Here is a 27,929-nt window from a genome sequence, read left to right as displayed (position 1 = left end):
ATCAGCGGCCAGACGATTTGCCTCAACTTCCCACCCTGCCATAAACGTCTCCCCCTTACTCTCACAGAGATTGTGGCGTGCACAGCAAGCAGTAATAACAGTGGGAATATTGGTTTCACTGAGGTCTAACTGAGTCAGTAAACTGCGCCAGCGTGCCTTTAAACGTCCAAATGCACATTCTGCCACCATTCTGCACTTGCTCAGCCTGTAGTTGAACAGCTCCTGACTACTGTCCAGGCTGCCTGTGTACGGTTTCATGAGCCATGGCATTAAGGGGTAGGCTGGGTCCCCAGGATAACTGTAGGCATTTCAACATCCCCAAAGGTTATTTTCTGGTCTGGAAAGTAAGTCCCTTCCTGCAGCTATTCATACAGACCAGAGTTCCTGAAGATGCGAGCGTCATGAACCTTTCCCGGCCATCCCACGTTGATGTTGGTGAAACGTCCGTTGTGATCCACCAGTGCTTGCAGCACCATTGAAAAGTACCCCTTTCGGTTTATGTACTGGCTGCCTTGGTGATCCGGTCCCAAGACAGGGATATGCGTTCCATCTATCGCCCCACCACAGTTAGAGAATCCCATTGCAGCAAAGCCATCCACTATGACCTGCACATTTCCCAGAGTCACTACCCTTCATAGCAGCACCTCACTGATTGCGTTGGCTACTTGGATCACAGCAGCCCCCACAGTAGATTTGCCTACTCCAAATTGATTCCCAACTGACCGGTAGCTGTCTGGCGTTGCAAGCTTCCACAGGGTTATCGCCACTCGCTTGTGAACTGTGAGGGCTGCCCTCACCTTGGTATTCTTGTGCTTCAGGGCAGGGGAAAGCAAGTCACAAAGTTCCATGAAAGTGCCCTTACGCATGTGAAAGTTTTGCAGCCACTGGGAATCATCCCAGACCTGCAACACTATGCGGTCCCACCAGCCTGTGCTTGTTTCCCAGGCCCAGAATTGGCGTTCCATGGTATGAGACTGCCCCACTGCCACCAGGATGGCCAAATTGCCGGGGCCGGTGGTTTGAGAGAAGTCTGTGTCCATGTCCTCATCACTCTTGTCACCATGCTGCCGTCGCCTCCTCGCCTGCTTTTGCAGGTTCTGGTTCTGCATATACTGCATGATAATGCGCGAGGTGTTTACAATGCTCATAACTGCCGCAGTGATCTGAGCGGGCTCCATGCTTGCCATGATATGGCGTCTGCAAGAGAGCAGGAGAGCAGAGTTGCAGGGGAGGTGGTAGTTGGATGACCAGTTTTGCAGACCTACTGCACCATCTGCTGCCAGGACACAATAGCTGAGCAGGCTGCATGCTTGCTGTGGTATGGCACAACAAGAGCAGCCGAGCAGAGTTGCAGTGGAAGCGGCTCTGCAAGACCACCAGGAAAGCAGAGTGGCAGCTGAAGCGATGGATGTCGATGGTCATGTAGAGGACCTGCGAGGTGGATTCATAGCATCAGGAGAGCAGGAGAGCAGAGTGGCAGCAGAAGCGGTGGTTCGATGACGACGGTTTGCAGACCTACTGCACCGTCTGCTGAAAGCAGTATGGCGCCCGCACGGAAAAAAGGCATGAAATGATTGTCAGCTGTTGTTTTCATGGAGGGAGGGGCGACTGACGACATCTACCCAAAACCACCCGCGACAATGTTTTTGCCCCATCAGGCATTGGGAACTTAACCCAGAATTCTAATGGGTGGCGGAGACTGGGGGAATTGTGGGATGGCTACCCACAGTGCAATGCTCCGAAAGTCGATGCTAGCCTCGGTACTGTGGATGCACTCCGCCGACTTAATGTGCTTAGTGGGGACACACACAATCGACTGTATAAAATCACTTTTTAAAAAATCGACTTCTATAAATTAGACCTAATTTCGTAGTGTAGACATACCCTGAGTGAGACCTTTCTCTAGGGCCCAATTCACATTTTGGGGCCTAATTCACCAGTCCCCTGCACCTTGTGTTGTCACTGACACCAGTGCAAAGTGAGCGTAAGGTGTCCCCACGCTGATTTACAGGGCAAATGAGACACAAGGCTCAGGATAATGGTGACCTGGGCCTTGGTGTGAATGTCGGGAGGACAGCAGCTTGCATGGGGTGGGTGGAGAGAGAAGAAGGGAAACCCAGCATGGAAGGAAAATAAGGAAGCAGAGGAGCCCAGCATGGTGGAGTCAGGAGAGCCAGGAAGCTCAAAGAGCAAAGCAAAGATCCTGTAGGCACAGCTGAGATTTCCAGTCCCAGCCCCAGTTAAAGGCCCCAGGGGTGTGGGATGCCAGTGATGTGAGGAACTCTCTATCCAGCTGGGCTGTGCCTGCGGGCAGCAGAACAGCCAGTTCACCAGGCAGGCACAGGGTCAGGAGCCTGGCTTGTGCCCTGGGCCACCTCCCTATGGGCAGGGAGCTGCACAGCCAGCCTCGCTGCAAAGCGGGGTGCATATGGCAGGGGGACACAGGACTGGTGAGTCAATACCCCATAAGAGAGGAGGTGCTTCTAAGCCAGGGGTCGATGTTCCAGCAGAGGAAGCAACCCTAGGTCTGTGTGAATCATAGAATCATAGAATCATAGAATATCAGGGTTGGAAGGGACCCCAGAAGGTCATCTAGTCCAACCCCCTGCTCGAAGCAGGACCAATTCCCAGTTAAATCATCCCAGCCAGGGCTTTGTCAAGCCTGACCTTAAAAACCTCTAAGGAAGGAGAACATGGAACCTGGTTCTCCCAGTGACCCCCGGGGGTGTGTGTGTGTGTGAAGTCCAGCTCAGTGAGTGAATGAACCTTTTAGCCTGTGGGAACACAGAACAGATAGGCAGGATGGGGCCCAACAATGGCTTCCGACAGGGTCACTCTCTCTTATTTGAATCTGAGCAGCTCCCACCTTTCCCTGGGCCTGTCAGGCCCCAGAAATGCTTGTGAGCCCCTCTGGGGTTGGTACAGACCCCCTCCCTGCTGCTGAACAGGGGCAGGGCAAGGCAGAGCATGGGAGTGAGCAAGGCAGCCCTGTAATAATTAACCCTAGCTGGCACGGGCCCAGGGCCTGCTGCGGGATATGAAAGGGTAAGAGTAACCATAGTGTATTTACCTGCATAGCTCCAGTGACCGTGGTCAGGACCTTGAAAAGAAAAGAGAGAGAGAGAGAGAATGAGTGGAAGCCATGAGCTGGCAGCAAACAAACCAGTTCCAGGCAGCCCTCCAATCCCCGCCCAGCTGGACTGCCCCACACTTGCTCCCAGTTCCCTCCCAGTTTCTCACCCTTCCCCCTCCTCTCACTCAGGCAGAAGAGGATTTACCATGAAACAAACAGTGCAGTGGCATGGGGCCCCCAATGACAGGGTGTGACGTTATTGACATAATCTGGGACAGTATAGATCATTGTTGCAACCAAAATCCTGTAGTGGCACCAAATCTTGTATAAAGGGGGTCAAATAAGGTGTCTCAGACAAGGTTATGCTTTGCTGGTTATGATTATGCTGTCTGTACGCGTGTATCATTTTTGTATTTAAAATTTTAAGTATTGGCTCTATCCTGTCTGTAGTTCAAACTTGTGCTGTGCTTCTGGGGGACACCCCAGACAAGCTGGTGTCAGCTCTGCCTAGCCTGCTGGATGGCCCATTAAGGACCATCAGCTATACAAGTGACCCATTGAGAGAAGGCAGATACGCCTTGGGACTCAGCAAGGTGTGCAGGGACAGGCCTATGGACAGAACTCTGAGGTGTTTCCAGGCCATGGGATGGACAGCTTGTCTTTGGGACAAAGAAAGCAGAGACCACATGGCAAGAGACTATAGAAAGCTGCTGCAGCTCCTCCATCTGGTCTTCAGTCCTGCTTCTTTCCTCTGGAGGGACTTTGCTACACTGAAGTTCTGAACCAAGGACTGAATGACCCATCCCAGCTGTGGATGTTCTCCAGAGACTTGATTTGAACCTGCAGCCTATTCCATCTCTGAGACAAGCCTGAACCAAGAACTTTGCCATTACTGTATGTCATTGATTCCATTTAACCAATTCTAGCTCTCATCTATATGTTTTTCCTTTTATGAATAAACCTTTAGATTTTAGATTCTAAAGGATTGGCATCAGCGTGATTTGTGGGTAAGATCTGATTTGTATATTGACCTGGGTCTGGGGCAGAGATGGCAAACTACAGCCCGCGGGCCATATCTGGCCCACCAGACTGTCCTTGCCCTGCCCTTGAGCTCCTGGCCGGGGAGGCTAGTCCCCGGCTCCTCCCCTGCTGTCCCCCCTCCCCCGCAGCCTAAGCTCGCCCTGCGGACAGTGTGGCTGGCTGCGAGCGCCTGCTGCTCTGAGTGGCATGGTAAGGGGGCAGTGGCAGGGGGTGTTGGATATAGGGTAAGGGGGTCCCTGGGGGCAGTCAGCAGACAGGGATCGGGGGTAGTTGGATGGGGCATAGGTTTGGGGGGGGGCGGTCAGGGGATGAGGAACAGGGGAGGTTGGATAGGGCGTGGGAGTCCCGGGAGGGCCTGTCACAGGGTGGAGGTGTAGCTAGGGGTCGGGGGGCAGTCAGGGGACAGGGAGCAGGGGGGTTGGATTGTGGGTGGGGTCCCAGGGGGGGAAGATTGGGATGGGGGGTCCTGGGAGCAGGCAGTCAGGGGACAAGGAGCAGGCGGGGTTGGATGGGTCGAGGATTCTGAGGGGGGCAGTCGGGCTGGGAAGTGGGAGGCGGTGGATAGGGGGTGGGGGCAAGGCTGTTTGGGGGGCACAGCCTTCCCTATCCAGCCCTCCATACAGTTTCGCACCCCGATGTGACCCTCAGGCCAAAAAGTGTTCCCACCGCTGGTCTGGGGCTTGGTCCTTTGGGATTGAGAGACCCTTTTTTCTTTTACTGGGGTATTGGTTTTCATAACCATTCGTCCCCATAACGAGTGGCACTGCTGGTGATACTGGGAAACTGGAGTGTCTAATGGAATTGCTTGTGTGACTTGTGGTTAGCTAGTGGAGTAAAACCAAAGTCCTCTCTGTTTGGCTGGTTTGGTTTGCCTTAGAGGTGGAAAAACCCTAGCCTTGGGCTGTATCTGCCCTGCTCTAAGCAATTTATCCTGAATTGGCACTCTCCGTTGGGTCCCACCAAAGCCATCATCGTTACATAGGGGGGCCCCCAAAATGCAGGACAAATCTCATCTGACAACCAGCCCCCAAGTCCTAGCCGGTGGTGCAGCAGGGCTCAGGCAGGCAGGCTGCCTGTATTCTGTGGCTGGTAGCCCTACGCCACTCCCGGAAGGCTGGCACATCTCTGCGTGTCCCTGGTGGGCGGAGGTGACTCCACGCACTGCTCCTCCCCAGGCTGTGCATGGAGACCCACTGCCCCTCGCCCCCCAGAGGGGCGCAGAGACGTACCAGCAGCAGCACAGCAGAGCTAAGTGTGGTGTTTAGATGCTGCTTGTAATTATTGGAACTGGGAGCACTGGCTGTTGGGAGTCTGAAAGGACAGGAAACAGGAAGTGGGGGGGGGAACTTGAGGAGGTGGAGTGAGAGCTACCGAGGGTGCAGCAGCAGCTTGGTAAAGAGGTTTCCACTTTAAAAATAAAGTCCTGTTGAAGTTTGTTAGTACCTTGCCTGGTTGCTACAACATTTTGGCGACAAGGATGGATCTTCTGCCTCTGAACCCACCTGCACCCTTTCTGCAAAGCCCAGGTGAGCCTCTAATTGCTTTTACTGCCTGGATCCATATGTTTGAGACTTATCTGCTTGCAATCAGTGCTACAGAGATTTCTGAAGTAAGAAAGTGTGCTCTGCTAATCCACTGCCTTGGAGCAAAAGGGCAGCGTATATTTTACACTTTTCCCCTTGCAGATGATAAATATGAGACTGCACTCACTGCATTAAAGAACTTTTTTGTGCCAAAACTGAATGTAGTAGCTAATCGCTACAGATTTCGCCAGCGTGAGCAGAAAACACGGGAGACTATAATGCAGTATATTGCTTCCCTGAGGAGTCTGATTGTAACTTGTAACTTTGGGAATATGGCAGATGAGATGATTAGAGACCAGCTCATTGAGAAAACAACCATGCTTTGTGTAAGAGAACGCTTACTTCTAGAACCACAACTTACACTAGAAAAAGCAATAACCATTGCTACTCAGATCGAGTCAGCTACAGCTGAAGCCAAAATGATGAGCATGGATACAGGAGGCACAGTCCAGACTGTGACTCCTTTGCAGAAAAGTTCACTATCGCTGCAGACATACAATTGCAAGAGAAAAACTAATGAAAAACCACCAAATCAGCAAATTCAAAATACAGTAAAAGCATTCTTTCACTGTGGATCCCCACAACACCTTGCAAGCTACACAGGATGTCCAGCAAAAGTAGCTCAGTGCAATCATTGCAAAAAGATTGGACATTTTGCTAAAGTATGTCACAGCAGCCAGTTCAATCAACAGGTGCATACAGTTACAATACCAGATGTTACTGTGCTGAGCATGGACAAAATCACTACTGCACATATTCCAGAACAAATAAAGTGCACTGTAAACGTTTCCGCCATACCCTCAGGCAAACCACACCCTATTCAGCTACTGGTGGACACTGGCTCAGCAGTATCTATACTACCTGATTCCATCTATTTGCATTACTTTAAAGATGTGCCTCTTACTGAACCCAAACTTCACTTGGTGTGCTTTTTGAAAAACCATATTCCAATATGTGGCTGCCTGCCAACAATAGTTACTTTTGGTGATTGCTGTGTAACTGCAGAGTTCTACATTGTCCACAAAGGCACTCCTATCCTTGACAGAGATTTATTGGCTGCTTTAAATCTCAGGGTAGTTAATGGACGAATTGATCTTCATCAGCAAAGCACTCCTGCGGTACACACACCAGTTTCAGCTGGGACCCAACACCAGGTTGAGGAGAAACTCGGCTGTGCTTATGGGTTTCTGCATAAAGTTAAAATATAGAATAATGTGATGCCTGTTCAACAGAAGTTACGGAGCTTACCATTTTCAGTCAGGGAAGCTGTTTCAGAGGAACTGAGAAAACTTATTCAAAAGGACATTATTGAAGAGATTGACTCCTCAGAATGGGTTTCACCTGTCGTAGTGACGCAGAAGAAGGGTGGAGGCATTCGCCTTTGTGTGGATTTAAGGGAGCCAAATAAAGCTATTGTGATTGACAGCCATCCTCTTCCTCACATAGAAGAAGCATTTACAGAACTCCATGGAGCAAAGATGTTTTCTACTCTTGATTTGCAGAGCACATACTACCAGGTTACGTTGCATGAACATAGCAGAGACCTCCCAGCATTTATTACACATGAGGGACTATTTCGTTTTAAAGGTGTTCCATAGGGTCTCGCATCTGCCCCAAGTGCCTTCCAAAAAATGATGTCATTGATTCTGAAGAATCAACATGGAGTTCAGTGCTATCTGGATGATATTATCGTGTTTGGAAATACTTCTGAGGAGCATGACAATAACCTGCAGTCTGTACTAAACTGCATCAGCAAAGCAGGCCTCAAGCTTAATAGGTCCAAATGCAAATTTAGATAAACTGAGCTCTCCTTTCTGGGGCATACAATTTCACAGGCTGGACTAAAATCCTGTGTCACTTGCCAAATGCATGATAAGACAGCAGTGACATGTACCCCTCCATTACAGACTGTTCCTCTTCCTGAATCTGCATGGGAAAAAGTGGCGATTGACATTGTAGGACCCTTTGATACTGCTCCAAGTGACTGCCATTATGCCATCACTTTAATAGACTATTTCAGTAAATCGCCTGAGGTAGTGTTTACATCGCAAATCTCTTCTGCTACAGTAATTAAGTTCCTCTCTTCAGTTTTTAGCAGGGAAGGTAACCCCAAAGAACTGGTTTCAGATAATGGTAGTCAATTTACTTCCCTGGAGTTTGAAACTTTTCTAGCACAGAGGAACATTTTACACAGAAGGTCATCCCTATATTACCCTCAAGCCAGTGGGGAAATCCAGTGGTTTAATAGAAGTTTGAAAGAGATTTTGCAAACAGCTAAACTGGAAGGGCGATTGTGGATAACCTTCACTACTGATTTCTTGCAAGCATACCGGGCTACACGACATACCACCACGCAAAGATCGCCCGCAGAGTTACTGCATGGGAAACAGATGAATACTAAACTGAACATTGCTGGATTGTTAAAGGCACGACCGGATGCCCCAACCGAGGATGATGTGAGAAAAACAGTTGAACAGAACCAAGCAAAGTATAAGGCTTTCACAGACAAGCTAAGGAACCAAAGTTTGAGTGCGGTTCCTTTGTTAGAATACAAAAACCTGGAATTTTACGCAAAGGGGACCATAAATTCACAGCTCCTCTTAAAATCATAGAGAAGAAGGGACCTTACACCTATCGACTTTCTGATGGGTGAGTATGGAATGCTTCTTATCTTGCACCTGCCTATGCACCAAGAGGAGATTATGCCAACACCCGGTCTGCATGGGATGACTTCACTGTAGTACCAACACAACAAGACATTGCACTGGAACCGGGGCTTGAGAGACGGCCTGTCAGACCCAGATGACCACCTGTCTGGACTAGAGACTATGATATATAGTATCTACGGTGTTTTCAGTGTAATATTTCTGCCAACAGTATAGTGTCTTGTTTCATATTTGTTCCTGTGGTTAGAACAAAAATGTTTATTTTAATTGGGAGAGTTTCTTAAGAGAGGCGGGAATGTGGTGGTTAGATGCTGCTTGTAATTATTAGAACTGGGAGCACTGGCTGTTGGGAGTCTGAAAGGACAGGAAAGGGCGGGGGAAGTTGAGGAGGCAGAGTGAGAGCTACCGAGGGTGCAGCAGCAGCTTGTAATGAGGTTTCCACTTTAAAAATAAAGTCCTGTGGAAGTTTGTTAGTACCTTGCCTGGTTGCTATACTAAGGCAACTCCCTGACCACGCTGCCTCCCTCTCTCCACGCCGCTTTCAGGAGCAGCCCTGCAGTGTGTGTTTGTTTCTGCGTGTTGCCCCCCCCAACCGCCAATTCCACAGCTCCCATTGGCCGGGAAGTGTGGCCCCTGCGGGCAGCGGTGTGCAGAGACCCCCCAAGACACCCCCATTTAGGAGCCACTGCCAGAGGGGTGTGCTGGTCACTTTGGGAGCTACGCCGCCCAAGGTAAATGCCACCCCCTGACTCCTCCCGCACCCCAACCCCCTGCCCCAGCCCATAACCCGCACCCTGCTCCCAAACTTTCTCACAGAGCCTGCACCCCTCACCCCCCGCCCACACCCCAACCCACTGCCCCAGCCCAGAGCCTGCACCCAGCACCCAAACTCCCTCCCAGAGCCCAACCCCTCACCCCTACCTCTTCTGGGTCAGTGCTCTCAAAGAGTAAAGCCTGAAGACATTTGGCTTAGCAGGAAGGCTACACTTTCCCCTACATTCCTAATGAGATGAAGAAACTCCAGACCATGTGCTCATGGGGCATATAAACAGGGGAGTAGGGAGGAGGCTAGGCAGGTGGTTTTACCTCTCTATATTTACAGCATTGGCAAGACCAATATTGGAATACTGCGATGAATTCTGGTGTCCACATTATTAAAAAGCTGTTGATAAATTATAGAGGGTGCAGAGTAGAGCCTCAAAAATTATGTGAGGGCTGAAAAATGCTTTAGACTGAAAGAGTTAAGGCGCTCCATCTCTTCAGCTTATCAAAAGGAAGACAGAGATGATCTGATTACAGCCTACAAGGATCTTCCTAGGGAGAAAATACCTGGTAATAAGGGGCTCTTCAACCTAGCAGGAAACGCAAAACAAGAACCAATGGCTACAAGTTAAAGCCAGACAAAATCAAATTAGAAATAAGGCACAATTTGTAACAGTGCTTAAGCACTGAAACAAACTCCTAGAGTGGAGTCTCCACCTCTTGTCTTCACATTAAGACTGGTACCTTTCTGGAAAAGCTTTACTCGAATACACGCGATTGGGCTCAATACAGGGGTAACTGGATGAACGTCTCTGGCCTGTGGTATACAAGAGGTCGGATTAGATGATCTAATGTTCCCAACAGGCCTTAAGATCTATGAGCTGCTTGCTGCAAGGGAGCCTCTCTGGAGCACCGTACTGCCCCAGAGACACGCTCAGTGCTCACAGGTACTGAGCCACCCCAAAGAGCTCGAGAGAAATGAGTGAGCCTGAGAAACACAATGCAGGGAGGAGGGGAGCAGGGCTAAGACTGCAGAGTTACCTAGGCCTGCTACAAGATAATCATTCTCAGCTCTCTCCACTGGCTCTTCTGCTTAGCCCTGAGCCATTGGCACTTTCCCTTAGGCCCTGGAGCAGAGCTGGATCTTAAGGAGGAGCAGGTAGGTGCCTTACGGCTTAGCTCCAGGAGGGGTAGGGTTGCCAATTTTGGTTAGACATATTCCTGGAGGTTTCATCACATGACATAATCTTTAATGAAAGATTAATTTTTAATTCCTGGAAACTCCAGGGCAATCCTGAAGGGTTGGCAACCCTTCAGAAGGGTGGGGGGGAGGTAGGAAAGGGGAGGTCAATAGGCCACTGAACTCAGCTAACCTGCTCTTACTCAGCATCCTTAGGTCTGGACCCTTGCAGTCCCTTCTAACCCTCTGATTCTGAAGGATCTTGGGTGTGGGATGTCTTCCCCTCTCGAATTCACTCCCAATCTCAGGCAGGCAGACCTTGGGGGTGCTGAGGTTCAGGCCTGGTGCAAGGCCCCTGTTCCCCAGCTGGGGATGGTTTGCCAGAAGCTGGGAATGAGCGGACAGGGGATGGATCACTTGGTGATTACCTGTTCTGTTCATTCCCTCAGGGGCACCTGGCATTGGCCACTGTTGGAAGACAGGATACTGGGCTAGATGGACCTTTGGTCTGACCCGGTATGGCTGTTCTTATGTCACTGAGGGGCAGGATTCCCTGGTGGGGAGTTGCTCTGATCACAGTGACATGTACCATGCTGGTTCTAATATGCATTTCTCTCCAGGTTGATGAAGTTTAGAAATGGGCAAGCAGACCCTGGAACAAGAAAGGCAGCAATGTGGGGGCTGGGGTGAGTGGGTTCAGAGAATCTGGGGACACAAACATTGGAGAGGAGGGCAGTGAAAGGGGCCAGTGGAGTCCCCAATTCCTGGGGCGGAGAACAACCCGTTGTCACGGAGTGTGGGGGAGTCCAGGGCCTGCACGCCTCTTCCTGGGATTCACTGTGACTCTCAGCCAGCCAGTAAAATGGAAGGTTTATTGGACAATAGGAACACAGTCTAAAACAGAGCTTGTGGGTACAACCAGGACCCCTCAGTCAAGTCCTTCTGGGGGGCAGGGAGCTTAGACCCCAGCCCTGGGGTTCCCTGCGTTCCACCACCCAGCACCAAACTGAAAACAAAACCCCCCCAGCAGGCTCTCTCCTGCAGCCTTTGTCCAGTTTCCCAGGCAGAGGTGTTACCTCCCCCTCTCCCTCCCCCTCCCGGCTCAGGTTACAGGCTCTCAGGTCTCCCATCCCCAGTGAAACTCCCCTGCCACATTCCCAGGTCAACACTCCCCCCTCCCTGCTGCGTCACACCCCCTTCCCACAAGGTACAGCTCTTGTAGCTGGGGTCTCCATGGCCCTGACTCTGAGCAGGGCCGGGAGCCTGGCAGTGGTGTTGTCACACTCGGCCCATTCAGGAGGTGAGCCTGATGGGCTGACAGCGCTGCTTTCTGGCCCCACCCTTGGCAATGGCTATGGAAAGACACCTGATATTAATAGAGTGAGTTTATGGATGAGAAAGATCGATTTTCCCAGGCCCAGCCCTGAGGCTGTTCATTTCCCTGAGACCCAATGGCACTGCTGTGGGGGGAGGGGGGAGAACCCTCCCCATTCTACAGAGGACTCAGGGGCTGTCTTAGGGTATGTCTACACTATGAGCTGGGTGTGAGTTGCTGTTCATAAGCATACATAAATAACAGCATAGCGCTGGTAGCATGGGTAACGGCAGCAGAGCCTGGCTTAGCTGTGTTGAGTACAAACATGCCTGAAATGGGGGGCATGTATTTGGCACGGCCCCACTGTGCCTCCGGTGCTACTACCCATGTCATCATGCATGACGTTATGGACATAAACTGTGAACATATAGATCATTGTGGCAGCCAAGGCCCTACAGTTGCACCAAATCTTGTACAAAGGAAGTCAAGTAAGGTGTCTATGGAAAGGTTGTAATTTGCTGGGTATAATTAGGGCTGTCTGTATGTGTGTATCATTTTTGTATTTGAAGTCATGAATATTGGCTCTGTACTTGTATCGCAATGTGTTTGATTCTTAGTAGCATTAGTGAGGCATGTGGTCAGCTTCTTGAGAAATCCGATGAAGTGAGCTGTAGCTCACGAAAGCTTATGCTCAAATAAATTGGTTAGTCTCTAAGGTGCCACAAGTACTCCTTTTCTTCTTGAGAAAGGAATTTTCAGATTAAGTGCCCAATCAAGAAACACTTCACTGACAGTGGACCTTGGGAGACTCCAATCTACATATGGGAAGCCTTCCTGGGAATGTTCAAGGCAGCCTGTGAGCAATGGCTGCTCTACCTGTAAAGAACTGAATCATGCATGGTGTCAAGGTTCCTTCCCCACTCTGAACTCTGGGGTACAGATGTGGGGACCTGCATGAAAACCCCCTAAGCTTATTTTTACCAGCTTAGGTTAAAACTTCCCCAAGGTCCAAACTATTTTACCTTTTGCCCTTGTACTTTATTGCTGCCACCACCAAGCGTCTAACAGATATATAACCGGGAAAGAGCCCGCTTGGAAACATCTTTCCCCCCAAAATCCTCCCCAAACCCTACACCCCCTTTCCTGGGGAAGGCTTGATAAAAATCCTCACCAATTTGCATAGGTGAACACAGACCCAAACCCTTGGATCTTAAGGGCAATGAAAAAAGCAATCAGGTTCTTAAAAGAAGAATTTTAATAGAAGTAAAATAATCACCTCTGTAAAATCAGGATGGTAAATACCTTACAGGGTAATCAGATTCAAAACATAGAGAATCCCTCTAGGCAAAACCTTAAGTTACAAAAAAAAACACAAAAACAGGAATATACATTCCATTCAGAACAGCTTATTTTATCAGCCATTTAAACAAAACAGAATCTAACGCATATCTAGCTAGATTACTTACTAAGTTCTAAGACTCCATTCCTGTTCTGTTCCTGGCAAAAGCATCACACAGACAGAGAGAGCCTTTGTTTCTCCCCCCCCTCCAGCTTTGAAAGTATCTGGTCTCCTCATTGGTCATTTTGGTAAGGTGCCAGTGAGGTTATCCTAGCTTCTTAAACCTTTACAGGTGAAAGGGTTTTTCCTCTGGCCAGGAGGGATTTTAAAGGCGTTTATCCTTCCCTTTATATTTATGACACATGGACATGTGACTTGCTCATGTGACTCAAAACTCCATCTTGCTTGCTGTGATTTTCCACAGTAAAAACAAAGGGGTCCTTCCACATGGCAAAAGGGCTATAAAAGGCTGCTGCGTCATCTCCATTTTGTCTTCAATCCTGCTTCTTACCTCTGGAGGAACTTTGCTACACTGAAGCTCTGAACCAAGGACTGAATGACCCATCCCAGCTGTGGATGTTTTCCAGAGACTTGATTTGAACTTGCAGTTTATTTCATCACTGCTACAAGCCTGAATCAAGAACTTTGCCATTGCTGTATGTAATTGATTACTTTGACCAATTTTAGCTCTCATCTATATTTCTTTCCTTTTATGAATAAACCTTTAGATTCTAAAGGATTGGCAACAGCGTGATTTGTGGGTCAGATTGGACTTGAATATTGACCTGGGTCTGAGGCTTGGCTCTTTGGGATCGGGAGAACCTTTTTTCTTTTACTGGGTATTGGTTTTCATAACCATTCGTCCCCATAAGAAGTGGTGCTGCTGGTGGTACTGGGAAACTGGAGTGTCTAAGGGAATTGCTTGTATGACTTCTGGTTAGCCAGTGGGTAAAACCAAAGTCTTCTCTGTTTGGCTGGCTTGGTGTGCAAAGGAACCCCAGCCTTGGGCTGTGACTGCCCTGCTCTAAGCAACTTGTCCTGGATTGATACTCTCAGTAGCGTCCCGCCAAAGGCTGCATCATTACACCATGTATAAGGGCAGTGATTCCATGCGCTCGTTCTAGCAGAGCTTGCACAAGTACGTGAACAGAAGCAGGGCATTCACTCCCTAGCTTAGAGTGTAGATATAGCTGCAGTGGCACTGCTGCCCCACCACTGCTTCCCTCTGTAGTGTGGGCCCAGGGCTGGCGGCTTGTGGGCAGGACTCAAACAGCACAAGTGTGCAGATATCTGACTGGATCAGACCACCACAATTGCTAAAAGCAGCTCTGCTGGAGGGGTACTTGGGCCTGGGCTGCAAGGAGGACATGGAATACAGATTGTGAAGCCAGAAGGGGCCAGTGTGACCATCCAGTCTGACCCTGTGTATAGCACAGGCCCTAGGACCAGTCTGACCCCCTGCACAGCACAGGCCCTAGGACCAGTCTGACCGAGGGTGACCAGGTGTACAGTTTTTGTTAAAAGTCCAGTTGACAGTGTTGTGGTGGTAAGGCAGGCTAGTCCCTACCTGTCCTGGCTGGCACTGCGCTGCGTCCCAGAAGTGGCCAGCAGGTCCGGCTCCTAGGCGGGAGGGCCACGGGGCTCCGTGCGCTGCCTCCGCCCGAAGCACTGGCTCCACACTCCCTGTGCAGGAATCTATTCGGTGCAGCTATGCTGGCTGCACACAGGTGATGTTGCTAGAGTGGGGAGAAAGCTCTGCAGAGCTTTTAGTCTCACTTGCTGACCAGCAGCTCCTGACTGTCACCCTTCCCTACCCCCCAACTTTGTTCATAGAGTCTGAGGCTAGAAGGGACCACTGTGATCATCTAGTCTGACCTCAGGTAGAACAAAGGCCAGAGAATTTCCCCAAAATAATTCCCAGAGAAGATCTGTTCGAAGATATCCAATGTTGATTTAAAAAGGGACAGAGATGGAGAATCCACCACCACCCTTGGAAAACTGTTCCAATGATTAATTATTCTCACTGTCAAAAATGTACATCCCAGTTCCAGTCTGAATGTGTCTAGCTTCACCTTCCACCCATTGGATCATGTTAGACCTTTCTCTGCTAGACTGAAAAGCCCATTATTAAATATTTGTTCCCCAAGCAGGTGCTTACAGACTGTAATCGAGTCACCCCTTCACCTGCTTTTTGTTAAGCTAAATAGATTGAGCTCCTGGAGTCCGTCACTAAGGCAGGTTTTCTAATCGTCTGGTTACTCTCGTGGCTCTTCTCTGATCCCTCTCCAGTTTATCAACCTCCTTCTTGAATTGTGGACATCAGAACTGGACACAGCATTAAAGCACCAGTGTCAAATAGAGAGGTAAAATGACCTCTCTACTCCTACTTGAGATTCCCCTGTTTATGCATCCAAGGATCGCATTAATCCTTTTGCCCACAGCAATCCACCGGTAGCTCTTGTTCAGCTGATTATTCACCACAGCCTCCAAATCTTTTCCAGCGTCACTGCTTCCCAGGATAGAGTCCCCCATCCTGTAAATATAGCCTGCATTCCTTGTTCCTGGATGGGTACACTTACATTTAGCTGTACTAAAAGACTTGTTGTTTACTTGTGCCCAGCCTCCCAAGTGATCCAGATCGCTCTGTATCAATGACCTGCCCTCTTCACTATTTACCACTCCCATCTGCAAACTTTATTGGTGATGAATGAATGTTTTCTGCGAGGTCACTGATAAAGATGTTCTATTGCATAGGGCCAAGAATCAATCCCCAGCACTGCTCGATGACGATTCCCTGTTTACACTTACACTGAGACCTATCAGTTAGCCAGTTCTTAATCCATGTAATGTGTGCCATGTTTAGCCCAGGGCAGAGTCAGCCCTAAAGCTGCTGGGCTAGAGGTGGCCTCTGAGGCCTGGGGCTCCCCAGGGAATTTCCCAGCCTCAGAGGCCAATCAGTCCCCCCGTGCCATACTGAACAGGGCCCTCGCTCTTCTCTGCAGCTCTGCCAGAGTCCCCCATCGACCCCTCTCCTCATTCTTCCAGGCACCTCCCCCTCACCTCTGCTCCCAGGAAGAGTCCAATTCCCACATAAATCTTTCCTATCTGCTATCAGATGATGACTGTTCGGCAGGCATCTTGCTGCACAGCTCATCCTGGCGCTGCCTGCACAGAAACCAGACTAAGAGCCACAGATACGGGGCTCACAGCACTGGCCCCAGCAGAACTGCCCAGGCAGCAGCACGGCCTGCCAACCACAGTTGCCAACTTTCACGCTGTAAATAAGCACCCCGACTTTCACAATAAGACAAAAATCAAACTAATCCCATTTCAAAACAAGGCCAAAACAAGCCAATCCCTAAGAACCCCAACACTCTATGTGACTAGATCCCTCCGGCGTGCTGGGTGGGCCCACTGTACACCCCTGACTCTCTCCCCCCGTTGCCCTTGCTTGCTCCTCGTTGCCCCTGCTTGCCAGGATCCGATCAAAAAAAAGAAGCAAAAAGTTAAAAGCCAAAAACTAGCCAACAAGGAACTCACAAGCCAATTAAGCCAAAAACAAGCCCAATTTCTGCATTTTTTTCACGGGTTTGGCATGTCTGCTGCCAACCCGTCCCTGCTTAGGTGAGCCTGTCCCGCATTCCTTGCTCCTGCCTACAGTTTCACTGAGTCCAGGATTCCCCTTGTCACGGAGTGTGGGGGGAGTCCAGGCCCTGCACCCCTCTTCCTGGGATTCACTGAGACTCTCAGCCAGCCAGTAACACAGAAGGTTTATTGGACAACAGGAACACAGTCTAAAACAGAGCTGTGGGTACACCCAGGACCCCTCAGTCAAGTCCTTCTGGGGGGCAGGGAGCTTAGACCCCAGCCCTGGGGTTCCCTGCGTTCCACCACCCAGCACCAAACTGAAACTAACACCCCCGCCCCCCAAGGCTCTCTCCTGCAGCCTTTTTCCACATTCCCAGGCAGAGGTGTTACCTCCCCCTCCCCCTCCTGGCTCAGGTTACAGGCTCTCAGGTCTCCCATTCCCAGTGAAACTCCCCTGCCACATTCCCAGGTCAACACTCCCCCCTCCCTGCTGCATCACACCCCTCCATTTCCTGTTCGTCACTCTTGTGTAGAGTGCTGTGTGGCTGTTACTCAGCTGCCATGCCCTGACTCAGGGGGGACTGTATTTCATAGTAGGCAAAATGGTTCCTCTGTATCCCTCAGAGCAATGGGCCTGAGCCAAACTCTGAAATCCCACTCAGGCTCTTAAGGCAGGGGGAAGGTAATTCATTCTGGCCTATTCTGCTACCCTTACTCTATAAGTGCTCCCAGAGACTTCAGCATGTATAAGGGAGGAAAAGTCTGGCCTTGGGTGTCCAAATGTCTTCTGCAGTTTCCACAGTAAGTCATCCGATGAAGTGAGCTGTAGCTCACGAAAGCTTATGCTCAAATAAATTGGTTAGTCTCTAAGGTGCCACAAGTACTCCTTTTCTTTTTGCAAATGCTGTTTGCGGAGCCTGGGTGGGTCACCAGGGGTCAGTGTATCAGCTGCATCTGCATCTCCCTCCTCACGCTCCTTCCTCTCCCCTCTCCGCATTCTCTCCCCTCTTTCTGCCTTGCTCCTGCAGTTCACTCGCCCTGCATTTGCACTGTGCTTATCCACATGGTATCTTGGCCCATTAACTGCTGTCCTCTGGCCTCACGTCAGCCTGTCCCAGCCATTCTGATGGGAAACAAAGTGAGGCCTACACAGGCAGCTCTCTCACCCGTCGCCATTTCCCAGCGAGCTGCAAAGACACAGCCACCATCAGGAGCACACAGAGGCACTCACCCCTGCACAACTCAGCCCTGAGCATCCAACACCTCCAGGCACAGGGCACAGTCCTGTCACCATCCACAGTGGTACCAGGGCCTGGTACCCAGCCCACCCAAATTAAATAGAACTCACCACAGGGGATGCTGGAGGGCTGTGCTTAGCCACAACGCAAACCACTCCCTCCACTGAGAGGTTCCAGTGTCTCCCCAGCTGCCAGTCCCTGCTCCCCACACTGACCCTGTGGCAAGGAGTTCCACAGGCTGGCTGTGCATTGTGTGAAGAAATACTTGTGTGAAGGGGTAAAGAACACTTCCCTGTTCACTTTCTCCACACCACTCATGATTTTACAGACCTCCCCCTTAGCCGTCTCTTTTCTAAGCTGAATAGTCTCTGTCTTTTTAATCTCTCCTCATACAGAAGCTGTTCCATCCCCCTAATAATTTTTGCTGCCCTTTTCTGTACTTTTTCCAATTGCAATTTATCTTTTTTGGGATGGAGTGAATGGATCCGCATGCAGTATTCAAGGTGTGAGGGCACCATGGATTTATATAGTGGCATTATGATATTTTCTGTCTTATTATCTCTCCCTTTCCTACCTGTTCCTCGCAGTCTGTTAATTTTTTTGACTGCCGCTGCACATTGAGCGGATGTTTTTAGAGAACTCTTCCAACGCTGCCTTCTCCTGCCCCCGTCCTCTCTCCGAGCCCCTCCCTGCTCACTGCTAGTGCCCTGAGATGATTGTGCTCCTTCCCCCAGGCCCCTGCCTGGCCCATACACAAAGAGAAGAATCAGGTCTCCCTGCTCCAGTTGCCTTGGCAATGAGCACTGGGCCCTATAGTCACTCAGGGATGTGATGGAGGCAGAGGCCAGGAGGCTGCATTCCCATTGCTCCCGGAAGAGTCTATTCCACACACACTCACTCAGCTTTGCCCCACAATCTCCTCCCATGCTGTCCCTCCTCCCCCACAGCCTCAGCTCACCGTGCTGCCAGCGCTCTGGGTGGCAGGGCTGCGAGCTCCTGCTAGGCAGCGGGGCTGCGAGAGCCGCCGGCCTGCCCTGGTGCTCTAGACTGCGCGGCAGTGTGGCTGGCTCTGCTGGGCAGCATGGCTGCCAGTCCCGGTGCTCTGAGCGGCATGGTAAGGGGGCAGGGATCAGGGGGGTTGAATAAGGGGCAGGGGTCAGTCAGGGGACAGGGAGTGGGGGGGTTGGATAGGGGGCAGAGTCCAGGGGGGTCGATTAGGAGACAAGGAGCAAGGGGTGTTGGAGGGGTGAGGGGTTCTGAGGGGGGCAGTCAGGGGGCGGGAAGTGGGAGGGGGCGGATAGGGGGCGGTGGCCAGGCTGTTTGGGGAGGCACAGCCTTCCCTATCCGGCCCGCCATACAGTTTCAGAACCCCAATGTGGCCCCCAGGCCAAAAAGTTTGCCCCCCCCCCCCCCGAACTAGGGGGAGCCCGGGCAGAGAGCCTAGGAATTTCCATTGCCCAGCTCCTCACAGGCCAACGCTCCCCAGCACAGGTTGCTGTCCCTAAAGGGCTTCACACAGACACCCCATTGTGCTGGGCGGGGGGTGGATGGACTCTGCCCGACAGGCCGTTCTCCAGGTGCACCTAGGAATTATTCTTAGCCAAAGAGATTCAGGCAGAACACACTTTTCTGTTCAGCCCCCACAAAGCAAAATGTTTCCTAGCTGGCAATAAGCATTTCCCTGAGCTCTACCACCCTGTCCCTTCAGACCAGCAGAACTGATCTCACTTGGAGACCATCATCTGGCAACTCCCACAGCCTCTGGCCAGGCCACCTTGTGCTGTGATCCCATCAGCTCTCACAAGCTTATGCAGAGCTGGGCCTGATCAGCACCTGCATGAGGCACCTCAACGGAACACCTAGGTACTGCCCATCGTGGCATGGGTGACTGGGGCTCCTCTCTCTGCCTCCACACTGACCCAGTGCCCCAGTGTGGGGCAAAGAGGCACTGCTGGAGAGGCTGTAATAGCAAGGTCCTGACCACTTGTGGGCTTTAACAATCCCCCAGCACTTTGCACAAGGGATGGTAACACTGGGGCCCTGGCCCAATTCCTGTGCAGGTAATTATGGCCTGCCACCTAAATTCCCCCTGTACTTGCAGTCGGGTACAGTTTTCTTCCAGTCAGAAATGGCTGAGTAGCATTGCTATTCACTGTTGAACAGCTGCCATGTACCACACCAGAGGAGGACACATTTCAGTGGTGGGTGACATGATCACTGACTATCCATTACCTATTTCTCAGGAAGAGTGAGGCTTCAGTGGTGATAACTTCAAAAGCCTTGAGTGAATGTTCAACTGGCCACCCACGGGTTAGGTCACCACATTCACAGGGTAACTGGCAGGGCCAAGATTTTGCTGTGGTGAGAATCCCAGCCAGGGAACTCAGCAGAGAGAGCTGCACACAAGGCATGTTGAGCTGCCACTGGGCTCAAAGAATCACAGAAACAAGACAGCCTGTCACTCTGTCCCAGCCCATCCCCAGAGCCAAGGCAGACTCCAGCCACCTGCACATTCTCTAGGCTTCTGTCAAGCCCAGCAAGAAATGCTGCAGAAGACAGGGCCCTGCCCAGGGAGACCCTCCTCTGGCAGCCTGAGATTCAGCCTAAAGTTCCTCTGTGTTAATTTCAGCCACTTTCTCCTCGTCACTGCACACACCCAAGTGCCACCAGAAATCTCTCTCTATCTGGCATTTTGAGGATGCTCATCATGGTGGTGCCTGAGAGAGTGCCCGATCTGTTCCTTCCTTACTGCTAAGTTAGGGCAGGAGCTGCCATTAAAGGCAGGCAGCTTTGCATGTCCACACTGCTCCAGCAAGGAAGAGAGTGCAAGCAGAGCCAGTTTGCTGCCAGGGGAGGTGCTGCAAAGGCTGTGGGTTAGAACCAGTCCTGTGCAGAAAAGAAGCTGCTGACCATGGAACAGCTGAAGCCCCCAGTTCCCAGGAGCTCCTGGCAAACAGCCAGCCTGTTTGTGCCGGAAACCAGGCCTTGGTGGCTGGTGTGGTACATGCGTCCTCAGGTCAGTGACTGGCTCGTACCTGCTCTGTTGCCCTCCCACCCTCACAGAGCCCCGTCCCCCTCTACTCCATTTGCCCCCTGCTCTGAGGCACAGCACTTGAACCTGGGTTACCCTGGCACAAGACCCCCCCCAGACCTCAGCTCCACCCAGAGACCTCTCACCCAGTAACTGAGGGGATCCCCGTATCCCCTCCATTAGTGACAGACAATGCTAGGGATCCCCAAATCCCACCCTCAGGGTGCCTGGCCCTGAGGCCAGGGCACATTCCTGTACAGTCGCTCCCCAAAAATGAGGAGCTCTGACCTCCCAGATTCCCACCCTCCTCCTCCTTGTGGGCATGCTGCCCTCCACCTCTCTGTCCTGGCACATGCCCCATAGACACTATTCATCTGATGTTCCTTGGCCCCTCCCTGCATATCCCCCATATCTGGTGCTGCTTCTCCATTGCTCACTGGCCCCTCCACCTTCACATGGCTCAGATTCAGCTTCTCCAGGATCCCCTGCCCTTTCATGCAGGCACAGCCCATAGGCATGGCTCTCCGGTGCACACCCTGGGCACCACCCACGTAGGCCTCGCTCCTTCCCAGACTGAGCTCTGACTGCGCAATAACCTCGGCCATGTTTAGAAATCTTGCTTTAGTGCAAACCTTTGTGACAGTCTCTAATCCGCAGCTGGCAGCTCATGCTGCTGCAGGGAACATTCCTTGTGTTCCTGGGCGGTGGAGGGCACAGGTCCTGGTGCCTGGGAATTTAGCCAATTCCCTACAGCGGCCTCTGTGCTTCTCTGGAGGAAGGTGGCAGAGGGCTGGCAAGCCCCAAGGTACTTTTCCCATCCCCAGACAGCCACGGAGCCCCCTGCTCCTGCAGGTGTGAGCATGAGGGAGATTGCACCAGCAGGGAAATGGGAGAGGGCACCAAGACAAGACTGGGGTGGAAGGTGACCAGGAATGGAGCTGGGAATGGACAGCGACAGGTCTGGGCAGGGAGATAGGAATGGGGAGGGGAATGGACTAGGATAGCTGCAGTGGGACTGACATGGGGCTGGAGGGCCTAGGGGAGGTGCAGGATGAGAAGGAGAGCGGGTAACAGAGGGAGGTGAACACTGTCCCGGGACAGACTTCGTGGGGAGCCTCTCCAGGGTGGGAGGGGTCAAGGCCCCAGATGGAATCTCATTCTCCTTCTCCTTCCCCCAGGGAAATGCTATTTCTCCCTATCGCTCTTGATAACAACCCTGCCCATTTTATCAGGGCCAAGGTCTCTGTGCCAGGCATAGGCAAGGTGGCTGCATGCCTGAGAGGCGAGGGATTGGCAGGAAGGGCCCCGAGGGCTGGGGAGCTGCACGGGGGCCTCTGGCCAGACACAGGGTAAGCCCAGCTGAGGAGCCCGCACTGTGTGTGTGTATATGGGGGGGGGGCAGAGAAGAACCCTGGCAGAGCTCATGCTGCCAGCACAGTCTGCTACAATAACCACTGCTCAGCTGTGGGTACAGCCATCCCCTCTCCCCATAGCCAGGGGTCCTGCTCTGCAGCTTCCCACCCTGCTGCCTGGGGCCCATCCATTCTGCAGGGCATTCCTCGCACTCCAGCACTGAACTCTCAGACCAGTTGGCAGAGGCTCCAGGGAGGCAGGTCAGAGCTGACTCTCCCAAGCCATACCTTTTGAGGAGGGCACCCCTTCCTCCCGCAAGATTGCTACACTGTGTAACACAGAGCCCTGAGCCAAGCCCCCTCCCAGAGACAGACAGGGCACCTGGCAGTGCTTGCTCCTTTGCCACAGCAAATTCCAGCCCAGCTCAGCCCTTTCCTGCCCCATGGAGCAAGCGCTGAGATGGGGGACCTCAGCAGACACACTGTGGTCCCAGGTAGGGTGGGGTCTCTGCACAGACACACATCCTGCCCCCAAGATCTTAGCAGCAGATTTACAAGCACTCAGCCTGAAGCTCCCCCTGGCACTGACCATTGGAGCACACACTGTACCCAGAGCCCCAGACCTGCCCCTCTGACACCAGTGGGCAGGGTTCTTCCCACCATCCCGTCCACAAACCACACCGATTCAGTGCATCTCCTGGCACTGTAGGAGGAAATGATGCAACCTGCGGAGAGTAATCGCTCCCCGGGACGCCGCCTGTGCAGATCCCTCGAGTGCTAGCACAACCCTATAAAACTAAACCACATGCCGCGGCTTCCCCTGAGTCACCCCAGCCCTGATGCAAGCAGCACTTCCAACCAGCAGCATGTGCTAGGAGACAAGAGGCAGGATGCAGAGACCCTGGGGCTGCAGCCTAGTCCAGCCACAGAGCTGGGTGTGGGCTTGGTGCTGGAGGCAACACAGGGACCAGTTGGGAGTAAGGGGGTGCAATGGAGGGTCAGCAGGGGGCTGAGATGAGGTGGGGGTGACAGGGGGTGATGAGGGGAAGATGACGAAGAGGTGAGGGGGGGGTCATACTGGAGTGAGACAGCGACAAAGACAATGTGGGGAGTACTAGATCCTGACTGCACAGCACCCTGCAGCATCCTGCCCAGGACTCACTACTCTGTGCCCATGGCTCAGTCTGCCTAGGCTCTCCAACTGCACTCACTGCTGTGTACTCAGTGCCCGCCTGGCTCTCACCCATCTAGAGCTGCCGCACTCTGAGCTCCCAGGAAACCCCTGTACATGGACAACACAACTGCAGCCTCACTCTTGTATTGACACCCCCCTGGGAACTTCCAGCCTGGAAACATGACAGCACCCCCCAGCTATAGTACCCCTCCGTGCCCCCTGCAGCACTGACACCTCTGCATCCCCACTCCCTGGGCTCAGCACCAGCCCTCTCAGCACCTGACCGATAGAGCAAAGACCCTTATCCACAGCCAGAAAACATGCCAGACACAAGCCCAGCACCTAGAATGCAAACATACACTGGGCAGCGAGGGAAAACAAATCCAAAACAGCCCCAGATCCCTGCACAGAACAATCACACTGGTACAGACATCACTGCAGCTACATGTGCAGAAATAGACAAGCCCTCACCAAACACAGACTCAATGACCATAAACCAGGGGTGAGGACAAGGTGGCACAAAGCATATGCCAAACTCACAGAGCAGTGACTGTCCAGCCAGTGGACAGAGAAGAGAGATTTCAGAGTAGCAGCCGTGTTAGTCTGTATTCGCAAAAAGAAAAGGAGTACTTGTGGCACCTTAGAGACTAACCAATTTATTTGAGCATAAGCTTTCGTGAGCTACAGCTCACTTCATTGAGTGTAGCTCACGAAAGCTTATGCTCAAATAAATTGGTTAGTCTCTAAGGTGCCACAAGTACTCCTTTTCTTTTTAGAGAAGAGAGAGAAAGAGAAACTTTCTAGTCCAATGTCTCACAGCAAAGGAACAAACGGAAATTAGACTCCAACTATCAGGAATCCTAAGCAATATCTTACCAGAGTGAAGAACTGCTGAACCCTGGAGATGGAAAGAAACAGCCCCACTCTATGGAACCACCTGCCCTGGGGCAGGGATGGGCAGGAACAACAAATGGACCCAGGGGATCAAACCCCAAAGACATGAAGCACTGACCTGGGCGAATCGTATCCCCACCTCCAACAGAGACTGCAGTGGACTGTTTCTTCCTTGCACTTTGCAGCACTTGTCTAGTGAGTCATGACAATCAAGTCTTACTGAACTGAAGTGTGTGACAGTCCCTAAGAGCCTCCATCACTGAGACATGACCACAGCCCTTCCGCTGTATCACAGCCTCCAGGCCTTGCACTGAGATGTGGCTGAATTTATTCCTCCAGCAGAACAGAGCATGACTGATGCTGTTTGGAAAAAAACATCACTGCACTTTTCTCTCCTGCTCCCCAGGTGCCTCATCGATTTCTCAGGGGATTCAGGCAGGTTCTGTGATAGCCCAGCACTGCACTAAGGGGCCATAGACGTGTGTGTGAAATGGCACCTGGGGGTAGCCCTGCTCTGACCCTATTGGAGCAGTGTATCTGAGCAAGCTCACAGCCAACAGACCAACGCTACAGATGAAAAGCACCATTAACCAGCTCAGCATTGGAATATCCATGCAGCTGTTTCAGGTCCATCCCCATATGCCTCTCCTCCCCCCAGCACCTTATTGCCCATGTGGCTGTGCCATAAATCTTGACAGCCTCACTGCCCAGGCAGCTGTGCCAGCCGCCGTCTGAGTTGCTGACCATACCAGTCACATGCCATCGCTTTCCCCTGAGTGTTAGAGCTGTAACTGCCAAGTTGACATTAATCCCTTTGAACTGAAGGAAAAAGGAATTAATGTGTGGAAAGGGGTGTGGGGCCCAGCGAGGAGAAAGGGGGGGCTGCAGGAGATGGCTCAGGAGCTGTATGCAGAGAGCGGGCGAGGTGAGCAGGAGAGATGAGGGGTGTGTACATGGTGGGAAGAATGGGACCATGTGCTAGGCAGGATGTCAGCCTGTATGACTATCATGGTCCCTTGTGGCTTTAAGACCTATAAGTCTGTGCACATAAGGAGGGGACTAAGGTGAGGGAAAGGGGGTACAGAATCTATACATGGTGGGTGAGCGAAAGGGGGCACAGGATCTATACATGGTGGGGGTCATGGGGTCTCAGCCAAAGGGGGTGGAGGGTCAGTACGGCTGTGTACACAAATGCTTGTTTAATTGGCAGAATGCCTGGTGGGGAGATGTTGCTGTGGTTACACCTAACCAGGCTATTCCAGTTTGCAGGTCTGCTGGGTTCTCCAGGGTCAATACAGCTGGCAACCTTCCCTGCATTGTGGTGCCATTTGTGGGTGTCAAGGTGAAGCTGGGAGAAATTCCATCCCCACTGACTCAATTTTTGGTGGGAGTCCCCAGGGGTTTAGCTGCTGCTGTGATGGGTGCCCTGGCTGCGTGCGCTGGTCCAGCAGATGCTGAGAGACAGGAAGCGGATCTAGGATTTGGGCTGGGGGACTGGGGGCAGGAACTGAAGCACTGTCTGTGCAGGGGCATTCCTCCAGCAGGGCTCTCGTTGGCCAAGATGAGTAAGATTGTGAATGGCTCATGCGGAGCTGCAGGGAGCTACCTTAGAACAAGTGCAGGCAAGAGGTCCTGCAGCTGAAAGGCTGATCCATGCCTGAGGACAGGCAACAGTGACACTGCCCTCCTAGCAGACAATTGCCTCATGACACAAACAGGACATGCTTCATTCAGCCCTCTTGGGATGTGTTAGAGAACCAGCAGGGAGACACCAGCCAGCCCTGTGGGGAGCAGAACCATCACCATATACCCTGTGTCCCATCTCTCCCTAGACTGAGCAGCCAGACACCAGAGAGCTGTGTGTGGCCAAGGGAACCAGAGACGGGGTCTGGGATCTACTCACCTTTCTTTTTGGGGTGAGAAACATGCTCTGAGCCATGCTCGTCCTCAGTCCAGCCCAGGGCAGCCAGCAGCAGGAGAGAGAGACCCAGCCTGGTGCAGCTCATCCTCTAACAAGTACCAGTTCAGTGGGACGGCCCCACTTCTCCACTGCAGAGCCTGCCTCTGGCTGCCAGAGCCGCAGCAAGCTGTGCTGGGCGGCTGGAGCTGAACTGTGTCTACGTGAGAGGGAGAGAGAGAGAGGGCAGGAGCGGGAGGGGGCAGTGAGTCACCAGCCTTTACCTTTTATAGAGACTGCAGGCAAAGTCTGCGGGGCAGGTGAAGGGTGAAATACATGCTGCATTGGGAGCTTGCCTGAAGTTCAATGTCATTGCCAGCTGGGGGTCTGGGCTGGGACCAGGGTGTGCATACACTGAGCCTTAACATGGACTAGAGCCAAGGGACGCTCCCGGAGCTTGAACAGGGTTTCCTTTTCAGACAACCTACCAGCAATGCAGCTCAAACACAGCCACAGCTCCTCTCCCATAGCAACGGGGCCTGGGACCGACCCTCCATGAGCCCCATAACCACAGCTCCCCTCCCATACCAATGGGGCCTGGGACTGACCCTCTGTGAACCCCATAACCACAGCTCCCCTCCCATACCAATGGGGCCTGGGACTGACCCTCCATTATCCCCATAACCACAGCTCCCCTCCAATACCAGTGGGGCCTGGGACTGACCCCTCCATGAGCCCCATAACCACAGCTCCTCTCTCATAACAATGGGGCCTGGGACTGACCCTCTGTGAACCCCATAACCACAGCTCCCCTCTCATAACAATGGGGCCTGGGACTGACCCTCTGTGAACCCCATAACCACAGCTCCCCTCTCATAACAATGGGGCCTGGGACTGACCCCCCCATAACCACAGCTCCTCTCCCATAGCAACGGGGCCTGGGACCGACCCTCCATGAGCCCCATAACCACAGCTCCCCTCCAATACCAGTGGGGCCTGGGACTTACCCCTCCATGAGCCCCATAACCACAGCTCCCCTCCCATACCAATGGGGCCTGGGACTGACCCTCTGTGAACCCCATAACCACAGCTCCCCTCCAATACCAGTGGGGCCTGGGACTGACCCCTCCATGAGCCCCATAACCACAGCTCCTCTCTCATAACAATGGGGCCTGGGACTGACCCTCTATGAACCCCATAACCACAGCTCCCCTCCAATACCAGTGGGGCCTGGGACTGACCCTCTGTGAACCTCATAACCACAGCTCCTCTCTCATAACAATGGGGCCTGGGACTGACCCTCTATGAACCCCATAACCACAGCTCCCCTCCAATACCAGTGGGGCCTGGGACTGACCCTCTGTGAACCTCATAACCACAGCTCCTCTCTCATAACAATGGGGCCTGGGACTGACCCCCCCATAACCACAGCTCCTCTCCAATAGCAACAGGGCCTGGGACCGACCCTCCATTATCCCCATAACCACAGCTCCTCTTCCACAGCCATGGGGCCTGGGACTGACCCCTCTGTGAACCCCATAACCACAGCTCCCCTCCCATAGCTATGGGTCCTGGAAAAAAACCCTTAGTGAGCCCCATAACCACAGCTCCTCTCTCATAGTAATGGAGTGTGGAACCAACTGTTCCATGAGCCCATAACAACATAACCTCCTATAGCAACGGGGCCTGGATCCAACTCCTCTGTGAGCCCCATAACCACAACTCCTCTCCCATAGCAATGGGGGCTGTGGCCTGGCCCCCTCCCCCTGTAAGCCACATAAACACACCTCCCCTCC

General features: G+C 52.2%; 1 protein-coding gene across 4 annotated transcripts in view; it reads right to left on the bottom strand.

Moving 5' to 3' along the window:
• Window positions 1–26,372, bottom strand: part of CA9 (carbonic anhydrase 9) — a 57,120-nt gene extending 30,748 nt beyond the window's left edge. For 2 of the 4 annotated variants that reach the window (XM_074953842.1, XM_074953843.1), the window contains exons 1-2: window positions 26,140–26,371; window positions 3,071–3,100 (exon numbers count right to left, since the gene is read on the bottom strand). In XM_074953842.1, coding sequence (XP_074809943.1) covers window positions 3,071–3,100; window positions 26,140–26,242 — 133 coding nt within the window. In that variant the 5' untranslated portion in view covers window positions 26,243–26,371. Of the gene's footprint in view, window positions 1–3,070; window positions 3,101–26,139 lie in introns of all 4 variants that reach the window. The other 2 variants (XM_074953844.1, XM_074953841.1) reach the window with 2 other exon arrangements.
• Between the last annotated feature and the right edge of the window lie 1,557 nt (window positions 26,373–27,929).

Source organism: Natator depressus, chromosome 5, assembly GCF_965152275.1.
Source record: "Natator depressus isolate rNatDep1 chromosome 5, rNatDep2.hap1, whole genome shotgun sequence".
NCBI classification, from domain to species: domain Eukaryota; kingdom Metazoa; phylum Chordata; order Testudines; family Cheloniidae; genus Natator; species Natator depressus.
The sequence above is the reverse complement of the archived record's forward strand: the minus strand, read 5'-3'. Positions and strand labels throughout refer to the sequence as shown.